The sequence below is a fragment of the Mytilus californianus genome, unplaced genomic scaffold (genome assembly GCF_021869535.1).
Source record: "Mytilus californianus isolate M0D057914Y unplaced genomic scaffold, xbMytCali1.0.p SCAF_1, whole genome shotgun sequence".
Lineage (NCBI taxonomy): Eukaryota > Metazoa > Mollusca > Bivalvia > Mytilida > Mytilidae > Mytilus > Mytilus californianus.
Window position 1 is genome coordinate 113,997,186 of NW_026262581.1, and position 15,272 is coordinate 114,012,457.

At 32.7% G+C, this 15,272-nt stretch overlaps 1 protein-coding gene across 1 annotated transcript in view; it reads right to left on the minus strand.

Moving 5' to 3' along the window:
* Window positions 1-8,069: 8,069 nt before the first annotated feature.
* LOC127738759 (cholecystokinin receptor-like) overlaps window positions 8,070-15,272 on the minus strand; it is a 72,785-nt gene continuing 65,582 nt past the window's right edge. The window contains exons 5-8 of the mRNA XM_052250118.1: window positions 13,806-14,014; window positions 12,050-12,161; window positions 9,034-9,355; window positions 8,070-8,092 (exon numbers count right to left, since the gene is read on the minus strand). Coding sequence (XP_052106078.1) covers window positions 8,070-8,092; window positions 9,034-9,355; window positions 12,050-12,161; window positions 13,806-14,014 — 666 coding nt within the window. The remainder of the gene's footprint in view (window positions 8,093-9,033; window positions 9,356-12,049; window positions 12,162-13,805; window positions 14,015-15,272) is intronic.

Genomic DNA, 15,272 nt, shown 5'->3' on the forward strand with positions numbered 1-15,272 from the left:
ATACAAATTGTACATACTACAGTTCTATCAGTATTTCAAGCTAAAAAATCAAAAGTATAAAATTAATAGAGTTATTGAATTATAGATAACCAGAAAGATGTCTTTATATTCTGATAACAAACCTTCCAGTTTCCATTGAACAGGGTTTGCATGAAGAATAACGGACAACTTAATTTCCATTTTTGTATTATATTTGCCGCAAGTAAAATAAGAGATAATTCCGATTTCAATAAAACAAAACTGAGTATAATTTTCGTCCGCCTAAAACAGTACGAATAAAGAAGTCTTATTCAAATAAATGGTTAAAATTGCAGAAACCAATTCAGTTTGATAAGTTCAAATAATATAAGTGCATAATAACATGCATGTTGTAAAAGAATTAAGAAAGGTGATATCCTTCGTTTTATTGCACAAGTTAAGAATATTTCGATTTATTATAAATATGTATGAACAAAAAAGTAACGTTATCACGAATGCAAAATCACAGAAACGATTTGAATAAAATAGTAATAGAATCGTTTTGTCATTATTAATACAAATCAAACCCTAATTATTACGTGCAACTTCCTAATAAATAATTATCTAAGCTGAAATGAGCACTTCCTTGACTGTAAATACAAAATTCCCTACAGAACAATTCCAGTAAATCGGTTATGTATTATTTTTCTTTTCTTACATTTATCTTATATTAAACATTATCTTCTTTATGCATAACTCTGATAACTTATCGCTTAGTTATGATCTATGATTATAACTCTGATAACTTATCGCTTAGTTATGATCTATGATTATAACTCTGATAACTTATCGCTTAGTTATGATCTATGATTATAACTCTGATAGCTTATCGCTTAGTTATGATCTATGATTATAACTCTGATAACTTATCGCTTAGTTATGATCTATGATTATAACTCTGATAACTTATCGCTTAGTTATGATCTATGATTATAACTCTGATAACTTATCGCTTAGTTATGATCTATGATTATAATGTTTTTTAACAACAACTTTTTATTTGCCTTTACCGAAAATGTGTGAAAATGTCCCCTTTCGGACAGGCAGTAGTTTACATAAAAAAGTAATTATTGACTATACAGATAATAATGGGTATCTTCCTTCATAGCTTTTCTACAAATCCTAACTAGAAAAATTTTGTTAAATCACGAATATTGTGTTTATAATAATGAGTTTTACCCGATATATATATTACGACTACACATGGAATAAAAAGTATAGATCAACCGTGTTAAAATGACTACTAAAAGTTCCCCGTCATGTCATATGGATAATGTTTATTTTTGTAAATCTCATACCTGTGTCACATCGATTTTTGTCTATCGTAAAAATCATTACTTGCAACTAAGATAAAACTTACTATTGTAAACACATTTGCAATTTGCTATAACTTATACAGATTTACAATTCGAATAACGAAATATAAGCCATAAATCCACTTGGTCTACCGCAATTATCAAATTAGGAAAGATGGCAAATACTTAGGATAAGAGATGCTGGTGTGTCATTGACAGATTGTCCGATATGAACACACAAGTATCAGTCGTCTTGTACGAAAGCATCATCTCAGAAAAAATGAAAACAACACGTTATAAATTTCATGCGTCCAAAGCGCTTTTTAGGATCTACCTTCATCAAGAACGCTCAAAGCCGAATATCACAAATGTTGTTAAAGACAAACAAAGGACTGGAAGACCCCAACAAAACATCTGCGCGAGAAGGTGCCGCTTGAGGAAGAATAGAAAAACGAAACCCGTTCTCAAGCATATCTTTTTTGGCAACTCAGTGGTTGCTGCGCCATGCATTGTTGAGCTGAACCCTTCTGAAATAAGCTGGGTAAAAGAGATCGTAACTAACAAACAGACACAAGGCGGTGCCTATCCCGTCGCCGCTTGAACTTGGGGTCATGAATAAAAAAAAACCGTTGCAGGTTACAGATGTTAGAGTTTGTGTATGACGACAACCTTATACTGCATACTGGAGACAGTTCTTTTCGTTGGAAGTTCGGTAATGGTATTGGGGTGCGTGTCATATGACTGCAAGCTTTATCTCATCACGTTAGAATGAAACCTTAACGGGAAAAGTTACCAGAGAGAAATCTTGCACACTACCATAGTTTCTCTTTTCGACAACCATACTCTGCAGATCTGACCAACATTTATAGATGACAACGCCAGACATCAACGTCCCGGCGCTAAGATCGACTACTAATACCAGGTGCTATTTTCACTAAAAATCTTTCGACAAAAAATTATCGTAAGTTATACTGAAATGCTCATGTCTAACGAGTGTTTTTTCTCGTAAGATGTTTTATGAAGTGGAACATAATTGGTCGTCGTGTATTTAAGAAAGTAACGCCAGATCATAATCTCGCTGAATTAACTAATTTTTGCATCATGAATGGCAAAGACAAGTACCACGACATCTGATTCGACGCTTGACCGATGGAATGAAATGGCTGGTAGCATCGGCCATTCGTGTGAACGGTAAAGTTACACTCGGTTTATATTGAATATCGTGATGTTTATTGTAACACTGAAACATTTTGTCGTTTTCCGAACAAAATGAATTGTGCTACTGAACTTTTCATCTTGGAAGTATATAAGTTGATTATTGTCACTTTTTAGTACACATGACTGCCTATTGTTAGTTAGTTAAATTCATTATTTTTTTCAACCTTTTTGTTTTCCACTAGTCTTCAAAATAACAAAATGGCTGAAAGACTATACTTTTAGGTTCCATAAATAACATTATATGTTGATATATATTCGTGCGTGCGATATATTTTGCAACGTGTATAGATGAGATGAACTTGAGCGAAAGGTATGCAATATGACTAGATCAAACTAAATTGGTTTTAGCAATATATTTAATACTAAGTATTTAAGTAAATTTTTAATAAGTGGTACCTGCCAACATTTTTGTAAATAATTTACTTAGGAGTTCGTCTGCGGTCCTGTACATTTGCCAGGTTAATTAAGAGAGAGTTAATTGACAAAAAGACGATTAAGTTCTTTTATTGGAGCATCAAGAGTTGATCTTTAATCACAACTCACAAAGTAATTAAGAGTCAGCTATGATACTCATTTTACTGGAGATGAATTCTAATACTTATGAAGATATCATGTTTTAGTGCAGAAACAGCTATGAAAAACTGTACTGGACTTGTATGTTGATGGTCATAACAACTTCACGATTTTCCACTAGTAGAATAGTGTTTTGGAGATGTGTATCATATTTTGCAGCAATATAACAATTAGAAAAATTCAAAAGAAAACAACGAAAACATAAAGGTAAAAAACAATAACAAAACTGGGAGCAAAATTTTATCCACCCCTAGAGCTACAGTAATTACACAGTCATTGATTTGCTTTGGAAGTTCCCATGTATCACAAAAACAAAATTAGAGATGCCCAAAAGTATTTTAGAATTTAGATTATTGTTCCCCAATAAAGTAATGGGAAAGTTCAATTTTTACTAAGAGAGAACCATTAAAAACAAATTTGAAAAATAACGAACAAAATAGCAGGGGCACAATGGTTATATTCGGCCTTTAGCGTTCCTGATGAAGGTAAATCCAGAAAAGCGATTCGGACGCATGAACTATATAACGTGTTGTTTTCATTTTTTGCAGCACTGAGTCTATACCTCTGCTGGTGGACTATCAGTCCCCGAGGGTATCATCAGCTCAGTAGTCAGTACGTCGGTACTGACATGATTTATAACAAACTTTCTAAAATTGCCAGTTTATAAATTTTGAAATTAAAAAGAAACTAAGGTTTCAATTCCCTCAGGCAAAGTTGGCCTTAGATTGATTTGGATAATTATTTATGTCTTTTTTTAGTTATATAGCTCTTCAACTGTTTCGCTTTTATTCATCCTTGACTTTCAAATATTCGGCTTTGAGCGTTCCTGATGAAGGTAAATACAGAAAAGCGCTTCGGACGCATGTTCATAACGTGTTGTTTTCATTTTTTATATACATTCGAGAAATTTATGTCAAATTATGTTTTAGGGTTTAGGAGCCGAAACAATTTTAAATGTGTTCATATAAACAGGATAATGTCATGCCGAAGTAAACCCCTAAATTCATTCGGAAAAGGAAATGATATAAGAAGTTTATAAAGTACATCTTGGATGAAAAAGTTGCTAGGACGTTCTCCCATCATCATTTCCTCTCGATTCAGAAAGCTGGGTTTAAAATAAGCATACGGACCATAACTACAGTCATCTGTGATTGCGTAAAAATAAGGAAAAAAATAGATATGGGAAGACAATAATTTAATTGCTGTTCAGTTATGAAAATTTTGATAAAATAAACGATTTTCTTTTAAAAGGAAATTGATGACTTGTATCGTGTTTTTTTGGTAACAATAAGCCATTTAAGTATTTAAGATATGTTTTTATTTAAATTTAAGGGATCATACGACTTTAATTGACTAAAATGCAGACTTCTTTTTCTGTTATATTCACTCCTTGTTGTGATGCCTTTAGTGCCAATTTCGCTGACTAGTTAAAAAATACTACCGGATTAACCATAGCTTTACATTTAAACAATCTACACCAACTTAAGAAAATAACAGTCGTTTTGATATCATTTGGCAGATTGCAGTCATGGTTTTTACCTTATATGTATAATAAATTTCCAGCCTCACTTGGGCCGTTATCTTTTCTATATCGCCCGACCGACAATGTATATTTGAGAATCATATAACAAGTTTTCTGATAGAATTTTCTTTTTGGATTCAAAATCAGATTCAATTCACGAACAAATGTAATTTAAAGAAAGGAAAGCGTTATTGTTTGGAATTTATAATAAGATGTAAACTTGAATTTACCAAACGAATATATGTCAGTTTTCCTAACTAAAACATCAAAAATACTGAATACTTTTCACGGTATTATAATGAGGGTATCAATATCGACCTGTTTCCGACTAATTGCAACTAAGCTCATTAAAGTTGTTTGACACTTTCTTTCCGGTGATATATATAATGACAACCAAGTAGAACTTAAGGGTTCATAAGTTTTAATGAGATTTTTTTTCTGAAATAGCTAGACTTATAAGGAAGTTCATATGGGATGAATGTCATCACAAAATAAGTCCAACATTTATGGCGATCAAATCTGCTATTGGTCTTATTTAATAACTGGGACCAGTCAAATTTTTGTAAATTCTTAACGTAGGAGTTTGGCTACAATCTTGTAATTTGTCAGGGTAATTTGACAAAAAGACTATTCAGTTCTTTTATTGGAGCTTGGTCTTGAATCACATCTCTGTGCATCACAAAATGATAAAGAGAGAAGCGAAAGATACCAAAGGTTCATTCAAACTCATAAGTCGAAAATAAACTGACAACGCCATGGCTAAAAAAGAAAAAGACAAACAATATTAATTCTTCTACATTCCAAACCGAGCGTTCCACGGATAATCAAATGAGAGACAATCATACTTATTAAATGACTATAAATTTTCTGTTTTCTCATTGGCTAAAAGCATAGGAAATCCTCTTTGATAAAACATTATATTCACCGCGGCAAAAATCACGAGAGGTTAATTAGATTTAGAACAGCGTCCGTGTACTTAAATATAGACATTCCAAGGCAACGTCAATGACGTAGGTTTATAACGTCATGTAAATTCCCTTTTTTTTTTCTTTTTCTTCTTGTTTTCTGTGCATTTTTTCTCTTCTTCTTGTTTTCTGTGTATTTTTTCTCTTCTTCTTGTTTTATGTGTATTTTTTAGTAAACTTTATTGAATCAACCTATGGAAATTAGCAATTGCAAAAGCAGATGATATATTTAGTATAAAAACAGTGAGCAGTTTTAAAAGTATCTTGAACTGTTTGTTATTTTAATGATTGTGATCATGACAGTGGTCACTATCGAAATGTATAATCCTTTCAACTTTTATTTCAAAATGTCACGTTTTGTTCTTACTCAAATACTTAAAGTATAGTGTTCACTTAGTCTCTTTTATAGTATCTTAGAATTAAATATTACAATTACACTGAAAAGGCCAATTTGAAGTTGGTTGTGGGCAGACTAAAAGTACATCAGATATAATGCTGTAGTCATAACGGATTATTCAACTAGTAATGGCATCTTAAAAGTATATGTAACTAAATTTGTCTTAAGTTATCTACTTTCTCCGTACAGTTAAAAAATATTGTATAGGAGTCGTTTCCAGTTATTGCGTGACACAGTGCATGCGGTTATACAATGATGTAATGTGTGACATTTGTTCAATTCATGCTGAGGAAGGGGACAAAATTAGTAAACTAAAGTTGTTATTTCTAATTTCTCCTTACCATTGAAAAAAATATTGTATAGGAGTAGTTTCCAGTTATTGCGTGACACAGTGCAGGTGGTTATGCAATGATGTAACGTGTGACATTTGTTCAATTCATGCTTAGAGAGTTGACAAAAATTTGCTATCGCAAATTTGTTGATTTTACATTGTTAATTGTCCGACCGTATATATATATATCCCAGACAAGCTGATACGATATGCAAGAGCTTGCGTTTCTTACCACAATAGGCGGTTGTTGCTTACAATCTATTCAACCAAGGGTTCTTCGTGGTAAAGTTAAAGTCTTCCCATAAATATTTAAATGGACGCCATCATGATAAAGTTCCCATTATGGAATATCTGTGTTACATATGATGACGGACATGTTCCACTTCTCGTATCCACAATCTGTCTCCTTTTCCTCGATGATGACATCAGAGAACGCAACTTTTCACCAAATTTTCTATTAAAGGAGCAGGAACCGTTTATCCGTCAGGAAAAAATGAGTTAGCCCCAGTCTTCATATAGTATTCAAGTTGCTCAATTTTAGATTCCCTGTGTGTATTTTGTTGATTTCGTTTAACTTAAATATAATAATTTTTCTTTTTGACTATTATGTTGTCGGTCTATTTTTCATAAATATGGGTTAAAGCTTACCTATATATGTGCTAGACCAAAGTTTGAAATACGTAAAGCCTTTCGGCTTACACAAAAGTAAAACTTTTGAGGAGTCGTTCTTTTAATTTATGATCACCATGATGAGATCGATAATGTTGTACATATGTGAACCAATCCTTTCAAAAAAGTTTTCCCGTTGCTTGATGCACTCGTGATTACATTGGCTAAAATTATACATGGAGAAAAAGAACAAATCACACATATTGAGACAATGTTTATTGATATATTTGTTTTTAACATATTATTTTGAATTATTTTCTATCATAAAACAACGCATTTAAAGATAACACATATTTTGAATTATTTTGAACAAAAAAAAAGATTTTTAAATAATATACATACACTTTTCACAATACAGCACCAAATTGCTAGTGAATGTGTGGTTTAAGTTCTTATAATTAGTCGCAAAGGACAGTATTAAAATGTTTTTTTATTCAACTGTCTTTAAAGGAATGAAGATTGCAAGGCTTGAACATTTCTATTAGACGATAATGTGTCCCTTATTTGGAAGTGTTTTTATCTGAGTAAGTTACGAGCATCACCACAAGGATTAGCCATGGTCTCATTTTATACCATTTGCTGACTTTTTTTCCGGATTTTCCCGTTCATAATATTCTTTTACGGGTTTGTCTATAGTTAGTATCATACTGAAAATGAGTGAGGGATTTGGACAGCTGTCGTATTAATTTGATTGGCGGCATTAAACCAGTTGAATCAAGCATTTTATTTTAAAAGAATATCTAACAATCACAATATCTAGTATTTCCTTTCGCATTACATGGTAAAATATATCTTTATTTGATGTTATAAATCGTAAAAATCATTTGAAATTAAGGAATACATCTCCCTCGTGCAAAGCTCTGATTCCTTGTCCAGTGTTGGTTATGTGGTTTATTGTTTTTGTTTAAACCAGCTCGTCAACTTTTGTATAAGGTTTGCTTTTTTTTAAATACATTGACAAAGAGCATCACTGAACAGACATTATTTTTTCGAAAAGTGCATCAGATGCATGCAGAAAAGTTGTTGGGAGTTTTTTTTAATGTATTTAAGGTATGAAAAATTAATTTTGAGTCAGCATATCTTATAAATTCCTGATAACAGTGCCTGGATACATAATATTTTAATCTTACCAATCTCACCTCAAAAGGCTTCGTTATTTAAGGAAATTATAAATAGAAAAAAAGTGTTTTTTGCAGACTGTTATGCTGATGTATAATAATCAAGGTATTCCAATGCAAATGCCTTTTCATGTCTTTATGAAATCAAGCGTGTATTGACCATGCTTGCTATCGTTTTTTTTCGAATCTTCTTTGTCATTGCTGTTTAAACCACAACCAATCCCGCGAATCATTATAGAATCCATAGCAAAACAAAACACAACTACAGCTTGAGTAATAATGTAGACATGATGTATAACGGAATTCGTATTTTTTGCTTCGATATGTATAATGATAGGAGAAGCTTGAATAAGATCTTATCGGCTATGTTTAAATCCTTTCATACATTGATTTATTACAACCAATAAATTTTGCCTTGACCACTTTTACCGCACTCATTACACTTTAGTGTTTCAGTTTACATTATTATTTTCATTTCAACCATACCGTGTTCTGTATCTCATCAATGTAATAATAGCTGCAACATTATACATTGTTCAACAGAAAATCTGTATTCAGTTTAGTATGAAACAAATATAAGGAAGAATTTCGCTAGGACTTTACAGTGTCACAGACTACTTTCGATAAAAGTTAAGTAAGTACGTTAATAATCCTGTCGCTTAATGTATGTCATGGCAGTATTTATCCTTTCCTTTATAGTCTGTAGTAGTTCGGCCGTAGACTATTATACACTGGTCATCTTTATTTTGAAACGGATGGTCGGTCTTACAAATGAATTGACAGGCAGGCCATGACAAATATAACAAGTGATTGTTTGTTCTGATGTTCACGATGCAGGATTTGATTGATAAGCTCTATTAACTGACAGACTAGATAATGTTGTATTGTCCCGAGATATTGTGGCATTCTCCCTGCAATCCAACTTACCAGATATAAATGATGTCGATCTAGACTGGAATGAATATCGGATAAAGGATCCATTTCTTGTCCGTGCTACTGGTTTTGAACGACAAATTAATAAAAATGTCTGTTTAAAAGCATTTCTGAAGTTTTTGGACATAAAGGCATATAGAAATGGATTTATACAACTATTGAAATATGACATTACGTACATAGCTTGACGTGGACGTTTAAGTTCCCCCACGTTCAAATTGTCGATAATTTTGAATGATACGAGTAAATTGTTCGTCATTATTGGACCCCAACACAATATAAACAATACTACTACAGCAATTAACATCTTCATCACCTAAAAAAAAAGAAGAAACGCATTAGAAAAAGAAACGTTGATCGCTTTGCATTATTTGTAATTAAATAAAGATAAACGACACAACAACTCAACAACTCAACAATACTTAAAATAGAATAGTCATAGGAAACGACTTTCTGTGATAATAATGATAGGGAAATTATTGAACCAATGCATACATATATACTAAACTGAGTCCTTCGGTTTTTTTTAAACATTTGTTGCGAATCAATACTACTTCTAATCGCAAAAAATATTTAATTCGGTGATTGTTGATAGAAAACTTTGGCTGCTTATAAACTTTCGGATTTACTAGTAGTTGTCCATGTTTACCGATTGTGATCCTTGATGATAGAGCAATGTTTATGTGTTTTTTTTTTAATTTTCCATGCATTCCAATTTGTAAATTAAACTTGTCTTAACCAGTTGTTAAATGATTTGGTGTATTAATTTTGTCTGTCAGCATCAGTTAATAATATCTTCCTTTCACGTTTGCTTTAATTTTTCTTCCATCAAGGCTTTTTTTATCGAACTTGCGCTGTGTGGTTGCATTATTTCTAACGAGAGGATTTGTGGTTACGTCACTTCATATGGTCAAGCTGTCAAAGAATTAGGGTACGGAGAGACAATGCCTGTATAAAGATTTGGATATCATAAAATAAACGATTTTCTTTTAAAAGGAAATCTGTGTACACGTGTTTTATAGTAAAACTTAGCGCCTGCATATGGAGTATATATCTCCCAGTTGATACGATTTCCAGGTCTTACATTTCCTATCGTGATTTCCTATATTGAGGGTTGCTGCTCACAAGGAAGATATTAAACGAAGAGTTTCAGGTAGTGAAGTTGAATCATTCCTTCGTAAATTTTATGGACGCCATCACGAGTTGGTTGACCTTTACGGAATATCTGTTTAACAGATGACGACGAAAATGTTCCAATTGTCGTACCACAATCCCATCCTCTTTTCACCGAATGTGACCTACCGAATTAGACCTTTCATCGGGTTTGTACTTGCATGAACAACACTACGCGTGCCACATGTAGAGCAGGATTTGCTTACCCTTCCGGAGCACCTGAGATCACCCCCGGTTTTTGTTGGGGTTCGTGTTGCTTAGTTTTTTTTATGTTGTTTTTTGTGTACAGTTATTTGTATTTTTGTCTTTTTCTTTTTTTTCGACTTAAGAGTTTGAATGAGCCTTTGGTATCTTAGGTCTCTCATTTATCCATTCAAGTATTCAGAGCATTTTATCTTTATTTTGTTACATTTGGAGGATCATTTGACTTTGATTTACTAAATTGCAGAATTTATTATTCTTCTTGTTATATTCATTTCATATTGTGATGCCATTAGTTCAGATTTCTTGGACATGCTAGTTAAATAATGATACACAGATTTACTATTATAGCTTAGAATTAAAATTTTCGGCAGCAACATAAAAATATAACAGTCGATCTTTATAACTTTTTATCATTCGCTACTCCACGGTTTATGGCAGTTTACAGAGAATGATATCATAAGTTTTCCCAAAACATTTTTCGTTTTGGATACAAAATCAGATTCATTTTACCAAAAAACTGTAATTAAAAGAAAGGAAAACGTTATTGTGTGGAATTTATAATAAGATGTTAACTTTAATTTACCAAACGAATATATGTCAGTTTTCATAACTAAAACATAAAAATCCTGATTACTTGCCGCAAGCAGGAAGAAGCCGGAAATGAAATTGTAAGCTTAATATATCCTACATTGTACATAAGGGTATCAATATCGATCTGTTTTCTACTAATTGCAACTAAGTTCATTAAGGTTTTTTCTTTTCTTTCCGGCGATTTATATAATGACAATCAAACAGAACGTAAGGGTTCATATATTTTAATGAGTTTCGGAGAGTTTTTTTTATCTGAAATCTTTCGACTAATAAGGAAGTTTATATGGGATGAATGTCATTGCAAAATAAGACCAACATTGATGCCGATCAAATCTGCTATTAGGGTGATTAAGTGTTGTTTTCTGCATCATTATTATTCTCAAGATTAGTAATATAAAGCGGTCTTTTTACTTTTCAAGCTTAACTTGATTAGTATAGTCATCAATCAACAAATATATCAACTTAAGCGAGATGTTGTCTCTTCGCACCACAAAATTGTTTTGTGTGATACAAGAGTACAAATTTATTAAGTGAATTCAAATTATATACAGTTTAAAAGTCTGATGACGTTTTTGAACTGACAAAAATTCAATGTTGAATCAGTTAACCAACAAATTTGAAGTGCCTCTTTTATAAATTTCATTATAGCAACAACTGACCAACTGACCAACACGTGTCATGTGGTCTTTGTCAAAGTAAGCGTAATTAAGTCGCTTGGAAAATTGTTTAAATGCATAAAAATATATCGCATTAAACACGTCACAACAGTTCTTTTCTGACGTAAAAACAGGTTGTCTGTAATTTTCTTGAGGGAAATAAGTTAGTGTATGACTTTACGAAACTTAATATTTTAGGGTATCTAAGATCAATCCCATTCAGCGTAAGGTTTTCTTGGCGTTTTTGTTTTGTTTTGTGGACAGTTTATTTTTGCCATGGTTTGTCTGTTCCTTTGTGGTATTTTTATTGTCCGTTTAATATCCACTTACTTTTCTTAAACAATTACGAACTTATTGTTTCTGTAATCTTGTGCAGACAATGTTACCTGTTTTCTTGTAGCATTTTCGTCACTCATTATAGGTTTTGGACATCGTAAACATATCGCATCCCTACTTTTATATGCTGTAAATGATACCCTTAGTCCTCCGTTAGCAACCCTATAAAACATAAAGCATATGATAAAAGTAGGAAACGTCGGAATTAAAAAGTTAATTCTTATATTCTTAAAACTGTATAGTTCTATTGTTTAGAAAAATGACATACTGATTTCAAGTACGTTTACAAAAGTATATTAGTATTTTTTGTAGACGAACTCTTAATTTATCATCATAATTATGATAAAGTAGATATACATCGGATTAGCTAACTCGTTATGACGGTGTTTGCATTGGTTTTGTTATTAATAAATTAAACACAACTAACATAGTATTCCTTTACAGTTATGAACATTTACGGTCTAGATGTTGCCGATACTTATATTTTTGCATTGCACAAGGTCATGTTTTTTTTCAGAATGTTTATGACGTTTATACACTAAATCCATTGGATGCGAACTGATTGATTTAAGTCCGTGAAACATGATTTATTTATTAGTTGTAATTGGCTTTGGACTAGCTTTCAGTAACTGCGAGTACTGTTAGCTCGGTACTTTGTGTCTTTTAAAAGTCCACATTTTGATGAGAGCTTACATCCCATATAGTGAACTTGAGATTAAGGATACTATCGAAAGTAGAAGATCTGCTTCATATCTTGATATCGGCATACATGGACGACTTCAAACAAGAATCTATAACAAACGTTATGATTTCATTTTTCCAATTGTCAACTTCCCATTTCTCAGCATTCGCATTGCAGTTACATATCTCTGTTAACGCTTTTGCATGTTCATACTATATGGACTTATTTACAGGGGTGTGCTCTTTACACAAAAAAAAATGTTCCAAGTTAGGAGGAAAATCGACTGAATTCGACGTGTCTACATAATTTGTTCGGTCATCATCACGAATTGGTAGACCGATACGATGTGTCGGTGTCTCAACTCAGTGTGATTTTGCATGGGCCTGATGCATGAATAGCAGGAAACGTTTATCCCGTCGACGAACCTGGTCTCCCTCCCTTTGGAGTTCACTCGATTTCCTCATTTGTAGTTTGTTACTTAGATATGTTTCTTCTTAATCGATTTATGAGATTTTAATATCGGTGATCTACTGTGACTTTAAGTCTTTTTTGTTAGGTTTTTGTGTGCTTTGTGTCGATGTTAGGAGACAAATGAATTTTATGGTTCGTTTTTATGCTGTCCCAGGTTAGGGAAGGTTTTAGCGCTGGCTAACATGTTTAACACAGACATATTCTGTATGAGCTTGTCCCAAATCAGGAGCCTGTAATTCAGTGGTCACTGTCTATCATATTTGTTTTTCGTTTATTGTTTTGTACATAAATCAGGTCGTTTGATTTGGGTTGTTTTTTTTCGTTTGAATTAATTGTTTTACATTTTGTCATTTCGGTGTTTTCTATAGTTTACTATATGGTATGGGGTTATCTCATTGTTGAAGGCCTATGGTGACCTTTAGTTGCTTATATTTTACCCTATTTTGGTCTCTGGTAGATAGTTTTCTCATTGGGAATCATACAAAACTCACTTTTTATAAAACAATACTGTGACCAACCAGTCGTTAAAAAATGTAAGTGTTATAAGCTAAAACGCTCTGCTCCTCAAGATCTCTTCATTTAAGGTTCACGTCTTAATAATGTCATTGGATAATTCGACATTACCATAACCTCCCTCTTTGTTATATACTCACTTGTTTGTATTATCAGTAGTTGATTTACAATATCGTAATCTCCAAAGTTTAAAAGATATGCTTCCATAGGCAAAAGTCATTAACATAACAGGTATAACTAAGACTATTAGATACATGTATACACCATAGAGTCTACTGATATTATCATGCTCCCATTCTATTATACACCAATGTGCAGTACGGCGAACACCAATTACAGTCTTGTGGATCTGGAATATAGAAATACCAAATATGTTGTATATCTTAACTACAGTCGTATGGATCTGGAATATAGAAATACCAAATATGTTGTATACATTCGTATGGATCTAAAATATAAAGATAGAATGAAATGAAACAGTTTACAGTGTTATGGATAATGGATATAGCATATCCCCATTCCAAACTAAAAGATAAATTGAAAGAGTTGGTCCTGTTTTGTTTCATAAAAAAGAATGGCCAACGCAGATACAAGTATCTTGTCTTAGGGAGGGATAAATCGTACTTTGTAAAAAAACACTCTGATTCAAACAAAAAATTCTATGGAAAGTGACATTATTAAGATTCTTGATTGACAACATATTTGTTACGTTTGGAGAACAAACAATCAACATTCCCATGGGAACCAACTGAGCTCCTCTTCTTGTCGACCTGTTTCTTTATTCATATGAGGCTGACTTCATACAGGAGCTTCTTATGAATAATGAAAAGAAATAAGCATTATCCTTTAACTTCACTTTCCGCTATATAGATTATGTTCTCTCACTAAATAATTCAAAGTTTGGTGACTATGTTGAACGCATCTATCCCATTGAACTTGAGACAAAGGATACAATAGATACAGTTAAGTCTGCCTCATACTTACATCTAGAAATTGACAATGAAGGTCGGTTGAAAACAAAACTTTACGACAAAAGAAATGATTTCAGGTTCCCAATTGTGTCACTACATATCGTCAAGCTGTCAACGAATTAGAGTACAGAGAGACAATACTTGTATAAAAATTTGAATATCATAAAATAAACGATTTTCTTTTAAAAGGAAATCTATGTACACGTGTTTTATAGTAAAACATAGCGCCTGCATATGGAGACCAGTATATATCTCCCAGTTGATACGATTTCCAGGTCTTGCATTTCCTATCATAATTTCCTTTATAGAGGGTTGCTGCTCACAAGGAAGATATTAAACTAAGGGTTCCAAGTAGTAAAGTTGAATAACCCCTTCGTTAATTTTGAGGACGCCATTACGAGTTGGTCGACCTTAGTTGGTTGACCTTCACGAATTATCTGTTTTACAGATGACGACGAAAATGTTCCAATTGTCGTAACCACAATCCCATCCTTTTTTCCCCGAATATGACCTACCGAATTAGACTTATCCCCGGGTTTGTACTTAAATGAGCAACACGACGGATGCCACATGTAGAGTAGGGTCTGATTACCCTTCCGGAGCACCTGAGATCACCCCCAGTTTTTTATGTTGTGT